This window comes from Crocuta crocuta, unplaced genomic scaffold (assembly GCF_008692635.1).
Source record: "Crocuta crocuta isolate KB4526 unplaced genomic scaffold, BGI_CrCroc_1.0 scaffold216, whole genome shotgun sequence".
Lineage (NCBI taxonomy): Eukaryota > Metazoa > Chordata > Mammalia > Carnivora > Hyaenidae > Crocuta > Crocuta crocuta.
In genome coordinates, this window is record NW_027531504.1 from 9778402 (window position 1) to 9797259 (window position 18858).

At 36.1% G+C, this 18858-nt stretch overlaps 1 protein-coding gene across 1 annotated transcript in view; it reads left to right on the forward strand.

Annotated features, from left to right (window-relative positions):
- The window catches only part of EPYC (epiphycan), a 33431-nt gene extending 14573 nt beyond the window's left edge, over positions 1–18858 (forward strand). The window contains exons 2-6 of the mRNA XM_077772275.1: positions 5573–5744; positions 11064–11222; positions 12088–12290; positions 13623–13718; positions 18688–18858. Coding sequence (XP_077628401.1) covers positions 5573–5744; positions 11064–11222; positions 12088–12290; positions 13623–13718; positions 18688–18858 — 801 coding nt within the window. The remainder of the gene's footprint in view (positions 1–5572; positions 5745–11063; positions 11223–12087; positions 12291–13622; positions 13719–18687) is intronic.

Consider the following 18858-nt stretch of genomic DNA (forward strand, 5'->3'; position numbering starts at 1 on the left):
ATGTTCAGTCCATACCGGTTATTTTTAACTAGCAAAAGATGAGTGAGATGCAGTAAAACTTCTCCACCAGAGACGATCTCTTTAGTGATTATGGCTTATGGTCAACAAATTTAATATTTCTCTCCTCCAAACAATGCTGCACACAATAACAGATCATACTTTCTTGAACTTGATTATTTTAGGCTGCCACTCTCTTCATTTTGCTTTTTCTTCAGCTATACTGTTATCACTAATAAGTCGAGAGTCAGGAAGCTGCTCCCAAAGGCTTGGGTGGAACAGTCTTCTCTTCCTGTGCATTTTAAAGGGCAGTTTTACATCATGAGAACAACTGAAAACGACTTCAATTTCTTGGAATGGAGACTTCACGGTGACCCTACCCCTGACCCTATCAGTATGTACGCTAAAATATGCATTATTTTTTGTATTCTGATAGGAACAATTATATCTTCACTCTTAAGTGAATATCAGTGAGTCAACAAGGATCTCAGTGTATACATGCTTTTGCTTTCTTTGTCTTTCAGAATTTACTCTATGCTCAATAAAGCTGTTTAAAATAAAATAAAATAAAATAAAATAGGGGAAAAAGAAGTTAAGGGATAGAGGGAATACCAAGCAGAACAACTAGTACATGCAAATGTCTTCTAGAAAATGGAACATAAGAAATTAAAGATGGGGAATGCAGGAAAAGAACAGAGTTTGATATGAAATGGAAGAAGGCAACACTAGAGAGTCCAAGCCATGTAAAACCTTGTAAAGGGAAAGTTTTGAATTTATTTTAATAATAACAAACATAAAATAAAAACAGCAAAAATAAAAATAGCAAATAATAATAAATTTCCATGGCACTTCCTATGTGTATTAACATTTTCATCCTAACATAGCTGTACTATATACTATATATACCAGGATTCTACAGATAGAGAGACTGAAGTTTAGGAGACAAAGTAACTCACCCAAGGTCTCTCAGATAGGCCAGAGTCAAGTTCACCCAGTCCGAATCTTTCCTTTTAACTAGTACGTTACCATGCTTCTGCCAGGCCACTGTTCTTGCGGTCATTAAGAACAATAAAAAGCCATTTAAAGATTTTAAGTAGAGGTTGACAATCATCGGTTCTGTCTTTTAAAGAGCTTATTCTCATTACAGAGTGAATATATAATGGAAGAGATACCAACTTCCTGTAAGTAGATTATTGCTGCATTCCTGGGAAGACAGGTAGTGACTTAGACTATAGTGATCATGGTAGACACAGAAAACAAATAATAATGATGTTGATAGATGTTTAGAAAATAATACTGACTGGGAAAATGGACATAATGATCATAATTAAAGTGTAATGTTTGGCATAGACATTCATTCTGGTTGATTAGATAACCATTAAGAATGGCAAAACCTGATCATTTACAAATTCACTCATTCAGTGATCTCTTCATTCATTCATGAAGGTAGGAATCGATTCCGAGTATCTGGAATTCTTTCACAGCATTCTTTCCATCACACAAAGGTGACATTTCATTCCATTCCTCTTTGGAAACTTAGCTTCAGTGAAAGTGCTGAGATCAAAAGATATCAAAATGTTAAAAGCACACACACACATCATGTTTTATTGGTCAAAAAGCATGCTTAACAGCAGCAAATGGTTCATGATCATCCGAAACAAGTATAAGCAATGATTCAGTAAGAGTCTGTACTGACAAGGGTCCTGGCAAAAGAGGCAATTAGGAAGAGAAGTATGGCTATTGTATCCAAACACACTACTTTTTTCATATTTTTACTCTGAAATTAAGACAAATACATAAAGTAGTCTCGATGGTAGCAATATAGTCCTACAGGTCATTTAGATGTGCTTGTTGATGAGACAAATAGATTTGATTAAAATTATTTAAAACCAAGTATTATCACTTAAAATGGTGCTGAGTAGTTTTATGGAAGATTTTTCGGTGAAAACCTCTTCTGATTACTGGAGAATGAAAGTCTGCAATCTTTTGCCATATTATTGATAATGAGGTAAATATTGCTGGTAAAAGTCTCAGTACACATAATCTGGTACAAGAAATGTAACTGAATCATTTTCTACTGCGAGTCCTTATATCTCTAGGGAGCAGGGACCTCATCTAAGGCATTTGAGGGTTATTTCAGACACCTTTTCCCTGAGATTGCATCGGGGTGCTGGATTGCTTACATGGAATTAAAGCTGTGAAAGGGCAGAGGCCAAGGCAGTAGTGATGACTTCTTTTGGCACTATTATCACTCCAACCTGACATACACAGATGTACTCTTTTATATAGATAATTTGTGTCCACCATGACATAAACTATCTACAGTTCTAAAGCCAGGTAAACAAGAAGATAGCTTATGGGTGCCTGGGTGGCTCGGTTGGTTGAGCATCTGACTCTTGATTTCAGCTCAGTTCATAGTTCCAGAGTCGTTGGATCAAGCCCCATGTCCGGCTCTGTGCTGAGCATGAAGCTTGCTTAAGATTCTCTCTCTCTCTCTCTCTCTCTCTCTCTCTCTCTCTACCTTCCTCCTCCCTCCTCCTCCTCCCCCCTTCTCCACCGCTTGTGTTCACTCTCTCTCAAAAATAAAAAATAAAAATAAAGGACTAGCTTACTGCAAACCAGTCAACTCAAAGATGTGCCTTGCTGGTACTATGTCAAGAAGATACAGGGGCACATGGGTGTCTCAGTTGGTTAAGCGTCCGCCTCTTGATTTCAGCTAAAATCATGGTCTCATGGCTTGTGGGTTCAAGCCCCACATCAGGCTCTCTATGCTGACAGTATGGAACTGCTTGGGCTTCTCTCTCTCTCCCTCTCTCCCTCTGACTCACCCTCTCTCTTAAAATAAATTAATAAACTAAAAAAAAAAGAAGATATGCAAGCACAGTGATGGCTAAGTTCAAGACCATATGTAGGAGTGACCTTTTGCATTTATTGCGCTTACAAAATTCAGGTAAACATAATAAATAGATTAAAACAACTCAATAGAAGAAAACAGGTCAGAGTAAAACAAGGAGGTAAAAGGAAAACTAATGGAGGAACATTCTCGAAGAATAAAGGTTTATATCACAGGCTCAGTTATTTGCATTTGAATGTTGCCAGTTGTAGCCTAAGAAAAAGGGGCAAGGATGTTTTCTGGCCATTTGTGTTTCTTCCCAAATTTAGGTTTCTGCAGGATAAGCATAAAAGTCTGCCACATGGAAAGCCAGGTGGCCACGCCTCCCTGGCCTCATTTTTTGGCATGCATTGCCTCACAACTTCATATCACAGTATGAAAATTGTCAAAAGAAAGGGGGAAAAAAGAAGCTTAAATCATTTCTATTCAACAATGAAGATAAATGTGTCTGCAATGCAAACAGCTTACCCAGAACAGCCCTTTGAGTTTATAGTCCCGTAATTTTGCTGAACTGAAAAGGCATTCCTTCCCCTTGGTCTTCAAAATTGTTCAACATTCACATTTTATTAGCAAGTAAGCATGAACAAAACAGGGTTTGATAAACACAAAAGCTGTTTTTTGCCTCATTATATTGGATGGCAAGTGAGATCTTACAGCTTCACATCAAATCAGTGGAAAAACAATTATCTATAGAAAGTATGTGCAAACATTTTTCCTATAAAGCTAAAGATGCGAGGCGACGTGTCTGGAATGTGTTTCTCCCTTTAGGCTGCCTCCCTTCCATGAAACATCTGTCTCAATTTCCGCTCTTCCTGGAGCCTCCTTTTGGTCTCTGCAGATCTACTCCTTCTAAATCTGCTTCATTCTGATCCTGCAGATGGAAACCGTATGTCTCCCTGCTTAAGGAAGTGCGCCCAAACTTCTCAAGTGGAGATTCCTGGCCAAGTGTTATAGTATCTTCATGTATGGCTTCTGAATGCACCAAATACAGTATGAGTTGCTTTGGGTTTGATTTCATGCTTTAAAAGGCATCACAGTGAGCATTAACACATTCACGTTTCTTATCAGTAAAATCTCTAAAATTAAATATAAAGCTGTGAATTAGATATAGCTTGGACAAGCAATTTTAAGTTATATTTAATAAGTACTTGTGGATCACCTATTATGCTATAGCCCTGAGTTACAAAGATAAAATATGTAACTCGGAGTGTACCATCTAGTGGGCTTGGATAGGCAGAAAACGGTGGAATCATTACAGGACAGGGAGTTAGGGCTGAAATAAACAGGCTCTACAGAAACCCAGAAAGAGACACAGCTAAGACGTGTGAACTGACAAAACAGTTTAGGGTTCCTTTAAAAGAGTAATTTTAATTTTCGTCTGTGAAGTCATGTATTCAAATTTATTAAAAACGACATTAAATAATAAATGTATCTTATTTTAAATATATTATGATTACCTAAAACACCTATCTAAAATATCCAGAGAATATCTGGCCCGATTATATACTTATTTGATACATGAAAGTAATATTGTGCAAAGCATTTGATATTAAATAAGTTAAAAGGTAATTTGTGAGGGTTTGTTCTTATCTAATAAATGCAAACAAAGAAGAAAGATGGGAAGAATCAAGCAGCCATATCCAGTGGTCAAAGGAGAATCTGAGATCTGGGGATCCCAGGAGGAAAGTAGGCCCCCCAAAGTGGGTCCTGCATGTTGCTAATGACTGTCTTGAGCAGATTTCCTGTCTGAGGTTTTAAGATTGTCAGGGAGGTAGATATTTATTAAGTAATACAAAGGAATAGACATAGAGACACAGGAAGGAATTTGAGAGTAAGGGGTTATTCTAAATGCAAACAGTGTTCTTAAAAGCAGTAACTCATTACCTAAAACATGCAAGAAGAGAAAACCAAGTAAAATCTAACATATAACCCCTGAAAAAATATTTGAGTATTTTTTCAATTTTAATAGATGCCCTCTATTGTCAAAACTCTAACAAAAGTCAATTTTAACAAACCCAAATATTGTTGGCAATGCTTGTACTCAAATAAATTTGAAAGTGTATGAGGAATTGCACGTCATGATAAAATCATATAGTTTTCATATCTCCATCTATATATTTTTTTTATTTTACTAGAAAGGATACTTTCCAGTAAAACAATTGGAAGTGTAAATTGTAAACCTAATATTTGAATCTAGGAAACGAAGGATGAAATGGATTGAAGCATACACATTAATTTCTTAGTGGTTATTATCTTCAAAGAGGGTAGAGTCAGGGCTTCAGGCTGAACGGGACTTGGAGATTTTATTCTGCACACTTCTGGATTAATTTAAATCTTCCACAACAATAATACATTCTTGCAATGCTATGTATTTAGAAAACAATAAATGAGGTTTTTAAAAAAATACATAATCATGTAAGAATGTGTGAAAGAGCAAGATAATCAATCCCCCCAAAAAAACCATGGGCATTGGAAATTATTAGTAAGATTCTAGAAACAAAATCAGTTAAAACGAACAGTCAAGATAACTAGAACCATGTGTGCCCTCCCTGGAGAGCAGACCTGTAGTGTTGAACTTCAGAACACCAGTGACCTCTTGTGGCAAAAATGGATACGTTTAAAATTTGTGTCCCTGTCCCACAGGATGATTGAGGTTTCCTGATGAAATTGTTTCTCTTTCAGATTGAGGTAGCCACAGTGATGCCTTCTGGGAACAGAGAACTCCTCACCCCACCCCCACAGCCAGAGGAGGCTGAAGAAGAGGAAGAGGAGGAGTCCACCCCCAGACTTATCGATGGCTCTTCCCCACAGGAGCCTGAGTTCACTGGGGTTCTGGGCCCACACACCAATGAAGGTCAGGTCCATCAAAGCTGATGTGAATTAAGTACACTTGATCATATCTCAACACTCTCAAGCTCCAATTCCATAGGCAATGCACACGACTCACAAAGAAAGTTTTGCTGTAAGGCTAGGTTTGAGGCAGGAGATACACACATATTTTGTATTCAAATATAAATTGAATTTATAATTCATAAATTTATAAATTCATAAATTCAATTTATAAATTGGAATTTTAATAATTCATAAAAAGCAGTTTTTGTAATTTACAATTAAACAAGCTTTGGCATGATAGAAATCATCAAATAACTAAATATTCGGGATGAAAATATTGGTCTAACACCATTACTCAAAATCTTGGTGGTGGAATGCATTTCTAGAACAAGGAACACAGTGTTAGCAAGATGAGAATCTATGACAGATGAGGCCACAGCAGTTCAGGGTGATGAGATTATGACAGTTGATTAGGTTGATGGCAATAGTACTAATATTTTACACTGATGGGAACATACTACTTGTGGGCCATAAGGCTCAGCATTTCATATTCTCTCATTTGGCCACCACAACCCCCGTGTAAACGTATTAGGATTAATCTTTTCACTGTTAATGAGGGAGCTAGCTCAGGAATGGTAGGAACTTGTCAGAGATCGCACAGCTGCTAGTATCACACACTGAGTTTAAAGCAAGCCTGTTCTGATTCTTGTCTGTGTGCTTATTGGGACAAAGACTTCTCTCACTCAGTCGTAGGGAGCAGCAGAGAAGAAGGCATTCCACAGCCTTGGACTCCATCTTGTACAGCCTGAAGGTGACCTAAACCACAGCCTTCAGGAGTTCCTGATGCTAAGTGTGATTCTATGATCTGTCTACATTTCTTGTTAGAATTTGTCCATCTCATCCCTGGAGGCACTCAAGTGGACTCACACCAGAATAGTTTCGCACACAGAAAATGACATAGTGAGGGGGTATAGAAAAGTGAGTTCCCATTGCAAAGATTTATTAATACAGAGTTAGAGCGTCTCTGTACCGTTACCTCTGGACATACAAAATTTATTTTAAAATGACTATGTTTTCATGGATATTTTTGTCTAGTACAGGGAGACAGACATGTACTAGAGACAATCATGTGTGATAGGTAATATGACAAAAGGCTGTACAGAACTTACTGAGAGAACAAAAGCAGGAGTGCATTCAAATTCCAGCTTTGGGACTTGCTGGATACACAGCCTTAAGCAAGACAGTCACTACTTTTTGCCTTAGTCTCCTCATCCAAAATATGGGATAACAAATAATAGACCTTATTTCATAGAATCGTTGTAAGAATTAAATGGTTGAACTTAGTGCCTGACCCATAGTAAACATAAGAAACACTATTCTCATTACTCCATTATTAATAAAAGAGCTTATTTTTTGATTCTCACCAAATGTTTCAGCGTACAATACAGGTTTGGTAACTACAGCAGATCTCTAGAACTGACTTATTTTATGTAAGTGAAACTTTACATATGTTGAACAACAACAACACTCCGGCCCTGATAACCACCAATCTACTCTCGGCATCTACCTGTTTTTAACTGTTAGCCTATAAGTGAATAAGTGAAGTAAAAGGTCGTCTTTTGTAAAATGTTGCTGAGATGCCAACCACTAAAGCTTTGTATGTATATTAACTCTTTGAAGAGTCAGAATGATACTATGTACTAGGTATTATTATTTCCACTTTATAAATAGGACAACTAAAACTCCAGCATGGTATGAAAGTTGTCCAAGGTCATGGAGGTGGTAGATAGCTGTGCTAAAATGCAAAAAGAGACCCTATATCCTAAGCCAATATCTTCAATGAATACATTATATTCTTTCCACATCGTTAACATTCTATTGAGTTGTAGAACACACCATAAATAAAAACATGGGGGTACACTTATAATAGAAGGAAATGTAAGTATCCACCAGAAAGTTTTCAGTAGGGAATTTAAATATATCTAGAACATTGCTCACTTTTAAGTAATTTCAGATCCATCAAAGGTTGACTGATCTGTCATCATTAACTATACTCAAGTCTTTCAGCCAAGCCAGGAACAACAGAAAAACAATGCCCAATCTTTTCAAAATCTTTAGTTTTTGAAAATTATGTTTAGTTTTTGAAATTATGCCTCAATAATGTCAGGTTTGAAATCATATAAAAATCTATGTCTTTAGAAAAAAAGTTATCTCTAGAGTAGTCTGAAGGTGAGTAATGAAGTTAAAACTTTAATTCGCATTTTAATTTCCACAAAGCATAGCCAGAAATTCTAAACTTTAAAATTAAATTTAGAGGCGCCTGGGAGGCTCAGTCAGTTAAGCGGCCGACTTCAGCTCAGGTCATGATCTCGCTGTCCGTGGGTTCGAGCCCCGTATTGGGCTCTGTGCTGAAAGCTCAGAGTCTGGAGCCTGTTTTAGATTCTGTGTCTCCCTTTCCTCCGCCCCTCCCCAGTTCGTGCTCTGTGCCTCTCTGTCTCAAAAATAAATAAACATTAAAAATTAAAAAATTAAAAATTAAATTAAATTAAAATCTTACACATTCACCATCCCCAAATAGCTTGGAAAGAAATATTTAGAGTATTAATAATCTTAATAATCAAAATATATTTTTACTACGAATACACATTTCTAAAAATAATTTTCTGACGCCATATGAAAGAGACTTGGGTTATGAGTAGAAAAACTAGAATTAAATTGTAACTGGTGTGAAAATATATAAATTACCTTAAGCATGTATTGCTAAATTAGCAAGGCCATGAAGATATAGAAGAATCAAATGCCTTTTTTTTTATTACAAGGGGCAAATATTAATTTATAATGAGTTGAAAAACTAGAAAGTGTTAAATACTTTATGTTCCCCTTAAATTTTCTTTCCTAGATTTCCATTCCTAAAATAGCTTTCACTCCTGGAGCTGTTGTAAATATTTTCCCTACTTAATGCCAGTAGTAAGACCTTAGTAGGTGCGCTTACTAATTCTTGATCACAAACCACAAATGGATCCCTCTACTAAGGCAAACAAATATCCCTGTTTGCCTGGGAGTGAGGGGCCCCATGGTGATGGATTTTCAAGGCTAAAACCAGGAAATTCCCAGATAAATTGGGATGAACTGATCACTGAGCAATCGCAGGAAGTTCTTCCATCGCTTTCGTCTAGTTTCTCTCATGGCTATTTCACACTCTCCATTCATCTCATATCTTACCACCCTTCACCTCCTCCTCCCTTTACTCTTCAAGCTAGGTAAGCCTCCAACTCCACAGAGAAAATACAATCTTCTGGTCAGCAGCTCTTTGGTCTTTCTGTTTTGAGATGTAATCTTTACCTACACGGATATGAATGCACCTTATCTCCTTCTCCTCCTTTTACAACAGATGGACTGTGTGTCCTCTCAAATATAGGATGTGATCCTTCCCACTGTGGCTTTGAGTCCATTTTCTTACTGTCTTCTCAGGATCCTTTTGATCTTCAAATTCTACTTTGGATCTCTTTCTTCCTATTTCTCCTGCTTCAATCAATTTACACACTGCAAATATATTTGCTTATACATATCAGCATCTCTCTTTCCTTCTTCACAGTTAAACATCTCAGTAGCATTGTCTATATCTGCTGTAACTACTTCCTCACCCCTAACTCCCACCTCAACAGGCTGTTAATCTGGCTTCCAGCCTCATCACTCCATAGCTCTTACTGAAGTCATATATAACCATCACAATAACTGATCCAAGAGACAGTTTCAGTCCTTAAATTACCGGATATCTCAGCAGCCTTAGAATGTTTTCTATTCCCTTTTCCTTTAAACTCTCTTTCTCTCCATTTGGCCTCCATATCTCCCCATCCTATCTTCCTCCCTTCCTTCTGGTCATTGCATTTCTATCTTCCTTTGAAGCTTACTGTCCTCTACAAGACCACTAAACAGAGAGTGAAGGAGTGTGTGTGTGTGTGTGTGTGTGTGTGTGTGTACATGTGATAGAGAAAAAACTGATCAATATGTTGAAATATAACACAGCCTCACAAATATCTTTTGGATCTGTTGCCTTTTAGATATGTCACCATGACCAACCAAGCAACTATCATTTTTTCTCTAGACAACAACTCATCTCCACTCTGTCCACTTGCCCTCCCTCAGTCTTCTACAACACCTTCAAGCAGACTGCTTTCTTAATATGCAAATATGATCATGTAATAACCTGGCCATCGTCAGGGTAAGGAACAAAACCTGTAATCACACAGCCTCTAAGGCCTCTGCATGGTCTGTCCCCTACATTTCAATGTTCTCGGTGCTATAACCACATGGACCATCTTTTAGTCCCTCCAAAGTGAAAGGCCTTTACACACGTTGCTTTCTCTGCTTGGGTACTCTTTCCTCCCACTTGCATGGTCAACTCCTTCTGTTCTTGGAGATCTCAACTCAGTTATCACCTCCTCAGAGAACCATGACTGTCAGACTGAGTTGGATTCACTTATTGTATGCGCCTATAATTTCGTGACGTTTTTCACAGTCCCCATTTTATTTATTTGTGTAATTAACATTTATCTTACATAGAAGATCATAAAATAGAACGGTGTCTCCTTGTGCTCCTCACTGTTTTGCCAGCTAGCATAGTGTCATTTACATAGAAAGGATTCAAAAAATATATATTGAGTGAATTAATATTAATAATCATTAGCCTATCATTTGTCTTGAAGCAGATTTTGTTTCAGTGAGGTGTTTAAATATTAAACCAATGACCTAATAAAAATATTATGTGTGATGTTTCAACTTTATGAAAACCACAGTCTTAATATTTATATTTGAAAAGAAAATTTCTTTTTTAATTTTTTAAATGTTTTATTTATCTCTGAGAGAGAGGCAGTGTGAGCAGGGGAGGGTCAGAGAGAGAGGGAGACAAAGAATCTGAAGCAGGCTCTAGGCTCTGAGCTAGCTGTCAGCACAGAGCCCACGCGGGGCTCAAACCCACGAACTGTGATGAGATCATGACCTGAGCCGAAGTTGGATGCTTAACTGACTGAGCCACCCAGGCACCACTTGAAAAGAGAATTTCTAATAAGCATAAAAGCAACAACCACACTGTATCCACTTGGTGATTTGAAATAAAATTTAAAACATTACAAAGAATATACTAATTATTGGTGCAGCTTTAATTGGTACATTTGACTTTAATTTCCATTTCAAAAAACTATGTGAGAAAATACTATGTGAGAATATACCAGGATACTCTATATCAGACCCTAATCTTATTTAACAAACATATAATCACGTTGTTTCCTAGAAATTGCTTTTGTTATTTACTTATAGATAATTGTTTGCCTCTACCTTGTAGACTTTCCAACCTGCCTTCTGTGTACATGTATAAGTTCCACCGTATACTGCGATGACCATGAACTTGATGCTATTCCTCCACTGCCCAAGAACACCGCTTATTTCTATTCCCGCTTCAACAGAATTAAAAAGATCAACAAAAATGATTTTGCAAGCCTAAGTATGAATGACAACACTAATATCACTGTCTTCTTTACAGACTTTTCTAAAATTTTTGCACTATAAAGTGTTGGTACTAAAAATGAACCTTGAATATGAAAACTGGCCCATAAATGACTATCTTTTCTTATTTAAATATGTGAAAGTTTGTTTTAATAATATTAAAAAACATGAAGAATTAAAGGTCATTATGAAACTATATAGTTGATATTTTCAAATGTGCTGTTTTCAAGAAATAGAATAACAAGTATACATATTTTATAGGTTAAAACTCGTTATTGTGTTAAGACATTGAGTAAAATGTCATGGTCATATATTTACTAGGATTTGGGTTGTTTGAATAGACTTCCATTAAAGCACAGTTGCTTTATGATTGATCCATACAAGCCTACATTCTGACTTTATAATTTTGCCAGCTTTGAAGAATTTTGGTTCTTGTTTTTATAAAGTATTTTAATCATTTGAAAATTTATTTTTAATGCCTTTGTATTTTAATGCTAATGCATCCATGACTATTAGAAAATACAGCAATCGGGCATCAGTGAGGAAACCTTAAATAGTAAAATCTAGACAAAGTTTATGAAGAATATAGGGAAAACATAAGTTGTTTTAAATATAATGAGTCACTACTTTTGTTAAAGTTATGATTTCTTATAGTGCATAAATATGTATGGTACTGGGTGGAAACAATTAAAATTGTATATAAAATTATATAAAATTGTTAGAAATAATGATTTTATTAATTGTCCTTTGCTAGTTAAATTCACATTTATATTGCTTATATGTGGGAAAATTTATATTCATATTTTTATGTGAGCACAACATATTCAAAAGTGTTTAACTGGTTCCTTCATTTTTCCTTCTAGATGATTTAAGAAGAATTGATCTGACATCCAATCTAATATCTGAGATTGATGAGGATGCCTTCAGAAAGCTACCTCAACTCCGAGAGCTTGTCCTGCGTGACAACAAAATAAGGCAGCTCCCAGAATTGCCAAACACTTTGACATTTATCGATATTAGCAACAATAGGCTGGGGAGGAAAGGAATAAAGCAAGAAGCATTTAAAGTGAGTTTTAAGTTTGGATATGGAAGACTTAATCTTTCCACCTCATTTGCTGTCAATGACTAGGCTTTTTATTTCCATAAGGAAATTCAATTTGATGAGATTTTTAACTACTAAACAACAAACAAAAAACAACAACAACAAAATAACTCTAAGTACTACTTATCAAGCTTTGGGGAAATATTCTGTTCTGGCAAGTTCTGAGGCTAGTCAAACAACAAGAACAGAAAGCAGAGTGGGAATAAGGTGTTGGTGGCTACCTGGAACTCCAGTCTACAAGGAGCACCTGGAAATGGTGTAAGCCAGGCAATTTGTATTTCCCAGGAACTCTACTCAAGGCGAATATTTCACATGGCTTAATGGCTAACTACTTGTACAGGGTGAGGGGGGTGACTTGAGGATAGAAATCTTCTAAATTACCTTGTAAAAAGGATGGATTCAGTTAATCTTAGAAACTTAGAAAGAAGCAAGTTGGGGCTAGACTGGTTTGCTTAGAATAACAGCATGGAGGATGAGAACACTCACCAGCCAGCTTTCTTACCCTCTCTTACTCTCTTCAAGCTGCTCTTCCAAATCTACGCAAATTTAAACAAATTTAAAATAAGATTTAAGAGACACTATGTTACTCCCAGGGAGAGGACAGAGAGCTATGTGGACCCATTGGTCCTGAGCCATGGCGGAAGCTCTGTTTCTCCACTAGCTCTCTTGTAACATTACCCTGGTGGCCATAGGAGTTACGACACCTCATTGTAGTCTGCAAGGGTCAAAGTTTAGTCTCCCCATTCAGCTTTATTTGGCATGGGTGGTGGTGAGTCGCAGTTTATTCTGTAGTATTTGGCTAGAGTAGACCTATTATTGTCTAAGTGTTTTTTGTTCTCTTTTTCTTTTTAAATCTTGCTAGGCTGCCCTTTTCCTGGTATTTGTACTAGAGAGAACAGGATTTTATTGGAGAGAAACTCTCTTTTCTCCATCCATATAACATAAAGGACGTTCTTCCTACGCCTTACCCAAATCTTCAAAACCCTATTGCAGAAGGTCTTCCATGTGAAGACACTGCCTTGCTTAGATTGAGAAAGTGAGAGTACACAAAGCAAGGTTCTTCTTAGAGATCGAGAAACACTTTACATTGTCATCAAGAAATATTTGCTGACAGTTAATTCTTACAAAACTTATTTGAATTGTCTAGTAACTAGAGAACTAATCTGCTTCACCTTTGCAAAACAAGACCTTGACAGGCATATGTTATTTTACAAGTGGTTGGATGAACAGGGAATGGAAAATACAACTGAGGCACCACTAATTTCCACTAAGTCCCTACATTTGGAATCTTTACAGGATATGTATGATCTCCATCATCTCTATCTCACCGATAACAATTTGGACCACATCCCTCTGCCACTCCCAGAAAACCTACAGGCCCTTCACCTCCAGGTAGGCTTCTGCTAGTAAGGTATGCTCAATAGCTCCATAGAAAACAGAAGCAAAGAGGAGGAAGTTGGACTACAAAAACTGTTTATGATGACATGTTGACACATGGTCACCATCTTTCTCATCTTTCTCTCTTTTTCACTCTCTCTTCTCTATCTGAGTGCAAGGGCTTTGTACATTCATGCCTCTGTCTATACTGATTAATTTCTGATAACCATAGTCTCTAAAGATTTTCAGTCTTTATCAAATCCTAATACGTCTTGCTCGCATCCGAAATTACTTTTGAACAAACAGATCGAAACATTCATTTCCTGAAGAAATGTGTAAAAATTAGAAATGGAAGAGAAAAAGGCAGAAAGAAAATTTAATTTAATTTCTGGCTTTTAGGAGAAAAAATGTCAATTTTAACTTTTGATTTTAGTTTTTATGTATTGAGTTAAATTCAGTCCTAGAGCATTCCTATCTGCTGAGGGAGGACAGATTTCCATCTCTCTGGATTAAGAAAATGTGTTTCCAATGTGTTTTCTAATTCTGAATTAAATTTTATTACTATTGTCTGTGATGATATTGACCCTACAAAGAAACTGTGTCTCTGATGATGTACTCAAACACAATGGGTTTGTATATACAATATGACATTAAAAAATAAAAGGTAATTGACTTTACATTCCCTACTCTAAGGTTTAAAAGGGCATCACTAAGTGCAATTTTAAAATATGTCTCTTCTCATGATCACCTCATCAGTATCCAGTATATACCTGTTTTGTTTTTCTTTTAAGTGTACTTGTTTTTGAGAGAGAGAGAGGATGCAAGTGCAGAAGAGGCAGAGAGAAAGAGGGAGAGAATCCCAAGCAGGCTTTGCACCACCACTGCAGAGCCCGACGGGGGGCTTGAACCCACAAACCATGAGATCTTGACCTGAGCCGAAGACAGATGCTTAACCAACTAAGCCACCCAGGTGCCCCTAGCTGTTTTTAATTTACATTGTTTTCAACTTATATTTATTTTAATGCTTATATGAAAATCCCCAATTTTGATTCATTTCAAAACGTTTGCCAAAATATATATATAGTAATTAAGAATAAAGGCTCTGGCAAAAGCAGATTCCCTGGGCTGAAATTCTACTTCCACACTATCTAAAAATTGGACAGAGTATCCAAATCTCGCTGCACCTCAGTTTCTGGAGCACGATAAGTTCTTACATGCGAGGGACAATTATTATTAACAGCAGGTACCTATTACCTATCAAAGAAAATAGTACAGCACATAGGCACTAAGTTTGTTATTCCGCATGGACACTTTGTAATGAGAAGAGAGTCAATCCATCAGAAAGATACAAGGGTTATCAGCATATATGCACCTAACAATATATAATTATATACTCACATATATTGTTATTAATCATTATTACTTATAATAATTATTATAAACAGTATGCCTCAAAGTGTGTGGAGCATAAATAGAATTGAAGGTAGAAATAGACAATTCAATAAGAAGTTGGGTCTTCAATACTTCATTTTTTAAAATGGATAGAACACTAGTCATAAGATCAACTAGGAAATAGTTCAAGAAGACCTTAGCAACACTATAAATCAGCCAGACTTAATAGCCATCTACAGAACATTCCATCCAACAACAACAAAATACACATGGTTCTCAAGTGTTCGATAAACATTTCCCAGGATAGGTCATACACTAGGCCACAAAACTGGCCACAATAACTTTGAAAGAATTGAAATCATGCAAAGTACACCTGACTATAATGGAATAAAATAGAAATCAATAACAAAGAAAATCTGGAAAATTGACAACTATGTGGATATTTAACATTTTTCTTAATTAACAATGAGTTAAAAAAGAAATACAATAAATGATTTAAGCAATGTATGAGGAGGTAACAAAATCAATACACAAATATTAACTGTATATGTACACGCTATAAATGAAAAATTTGAAAATGAAATTAAGAAAAACAATTCTATTTATATCAGAATATTTATATATTCAAAATAACAAAGCACCTAAGAATAACTTTGACAAAAAAAGTACAAGATTTATAGACGGAGTATGATAACATATTGTTGAAAGACTTCTGCACAGCAAAGGAAACAATCAACAGAGAGAGAAGATAGCCTACAGAATGGGTGAAGATATCTACAAACCATACATCTGATAAGGGGTTAGTATCCGAAATATATACACAACTCAAATAACTCAATAAAATATCAGCTAAAATATTGTCAAAATACCTGAATAGACATTTCTCAGAAGGAAACATACAAATACCCAGCAGGTATATGAAAAGATGCTCAACAGCACTAAGCATAAGGGAAGTGCAAACGAAAACCACGGTGAGATGTCGCCTCATTGAATGGCTATTATCAAAAAGACCAATGATAACAAGTGTTGACAAGGATGTGGAAAAAACGGAACCTTTGTCTACTGTTGGTGTAAATGTAAGAGGTACAGCCATTCTGGAAAATAGTATGGGGGGGTTCTTCAAAATTTAAACAAAACTACCATATGATCCAGCAATCAACCGCATTTCTGGATATATATGCAAGGGAAACGAAATCAGTATCTCACAGAGTTATCTGTACTCTCAAGGTCACTGCCGCATTATTAACAATTGCCAAGATATGGAAGCAAACTAGGTGTCTCTCAGTGGATGAGCGGATAAAGCAATTGTGGTATATGTATACAATGGGTAATTATTAATTCTTTAAAAAAGAAAAAAATTCACCAGGCCTCTGGGTGGCTCAGTTGGTTAAGCCTCCAACTTGATTTGGCTTAGGTCATGATCTCACAGTACATAAGTTTGAGCCCTGCATCGGACTCTGTGCTGACAGTGCAGAGTCTGCCTGGGATTCTCTTTCTTTCCCTTTCTCTCTGCTCCTCCCACTTGCTCTCTCTCTCTCTCTCTCTCTCTCTCTCTCTGTCTCTCTCCCCCTCTCCCTCTCTCAAAATAAACTTTAAAAAAAAAGAAAAAAATCAAAATAGAAAAAAATCTGCCATTTTTAACAACATGGATGAGAACATTATGCTAAGGGAAATAAGATACACACAGAAAGACACATATTATAAGATCTCACATGTGGAATCTGAAACAGTCTAACTCAAAGAAGTGGAATGGTGTTTGCCAGGGTTTGGGGGATTAGGGCTAAGGGAACATGCTAGTCAAAGAATGTGAAGTTTTGCTTATTCAGAATGAATTAAGTTCTGGAGATATAATGTAATACAGTACGGTGACTATAGTTAAGAATACTATACAGTGTACTTGAAATTTGTTGAGAATAGATCTTTAGTGTTCTTACACACAAAAGGTAACCATATGAGGTGGTGGAAATGTTAACTAGCTTGATTGTGGTAATCATTTCACAATGTATACATATATCAGAACATTATGCTATACATCTTAAGTATGTATAATTTTATCTTAGGAGAAATAGATGTAAATAAAGGAAAGACGGCTCATATTCATTGTTTGGAACACTTAATATTAAGATGGAAATAATTCCCAAACTGATCCACAGATCTTTTATATAGAAAGTCATAAGTAATCCACTAAACCATTTATACTAATAAATGAGTTCAGGAATGTGACAGGTTATAAAATCGATATAAAATATCAATTGTATTCAATGCACTAGCAATGAACTCAACCACAATGAGATACCACTTCACACCCACTTGGTCATCTAAAATAAAAAAGAGAGACAATTACAAGTGTTGATTAGGAGGCAGAGAAAATTGGAGCACTCGTACATTGTTGGTAGAAATCTAAAATGGTGCAGGTACTTTAGAAAACAGTTCGAAACTTCCTTGAAATGTTAAACATAGTTACTATATGACCCACAATTCAACTCCCAGGCATATATCCAAGAGAACTGAAAATATATGTCAACACATAACTTGTATGCAAATGTTCACAGAAGCATTATTCATAAAAGTCAAAAGTGGAAACAATCCAAATTTCTATAACTGATGAATGGATAAAAAATGTGGTATATCCACACAATGGAATATTATCAGGGAATAAAAAACAAACAAGTGCTGATACATGGTACCAAACATATAAACCTTAAAAATGCAATTGTAAATGAGAGAACCCAGTCACAGAAGATGATATATGATTCCATATACATAAAAAATATCCAAAGTAGGAAAGTCCCCCAAAACAGAAAGTAGATTAGAAATCACCAGGGGATAATGATAAGAAGAAATGGTGTGGGGGGAGGGTAAGGGTAGAGGAGAGTAAATGCTAATATCTATGGGGTTTTGGGGGGATTTAAAGTGTTCTAAATTAAATTATGGTGATGGTGGTATAGCTCCATGACTATCTTAAAACTCACTGACCCATATACTGAAAGTGAATGAATTTTATGCTATGTAAAATATATCAAATAAAGCTATTTTTAAATATGTATTTCTTGACGCTGCTTATCTCCCTAATATTTTCTCACTCTCTCTCTCACTGTATTTACTTCACCCATGTTGACTTTTTTTCCCATTCTTGAACATTCCATGGTAATACTCAGATTGAATGTAGCGTTCTCTTTCCCTGCAATATTCCTACATTGGCTCTTTCCATGCCTGAGTTGTTTTTACTCCATTCTCAGCTCCACTGCTGTCTCTTAAGATAACTTTCCACAGTGACCATCCTGTCTTCGCATTACTCATCATTTTTAGAAATAACATTTTCTTTAAATTTATTTTCTCACTTCCTTATTTTACATTTCTATTGCTGAAGTGTAAGCCCCATTAAGCCAACCACATGTCTACTTTGTGCTTCAATGAATTAATCCCCACTGCCTAGAAAGTCTTCAATGGACTAGGATCCCATAACATGCATTTTTGGATAAGAGAAAGAACAACAGAATAAAAATGGGGGTGAGGCATAATGGACTGTGTTATTAATCAATACTAAGCATATGTTATATTTAGCCTTTTAATTTATTATCATCTCTTTTAGAATAACAACATTTTCGAGATGCATGAAGATACCTTCTGCAATGTGAAAAATTTGACTTATATCCGTAAGGCGCTAGAGGATATTCGATTGGACGGAAACCCTATCAATCTCAGCAAAACTCCTCAAGCGTACATGTGCCTACCTCGTTTGCCTATTGGAAGTCTTGTCTAA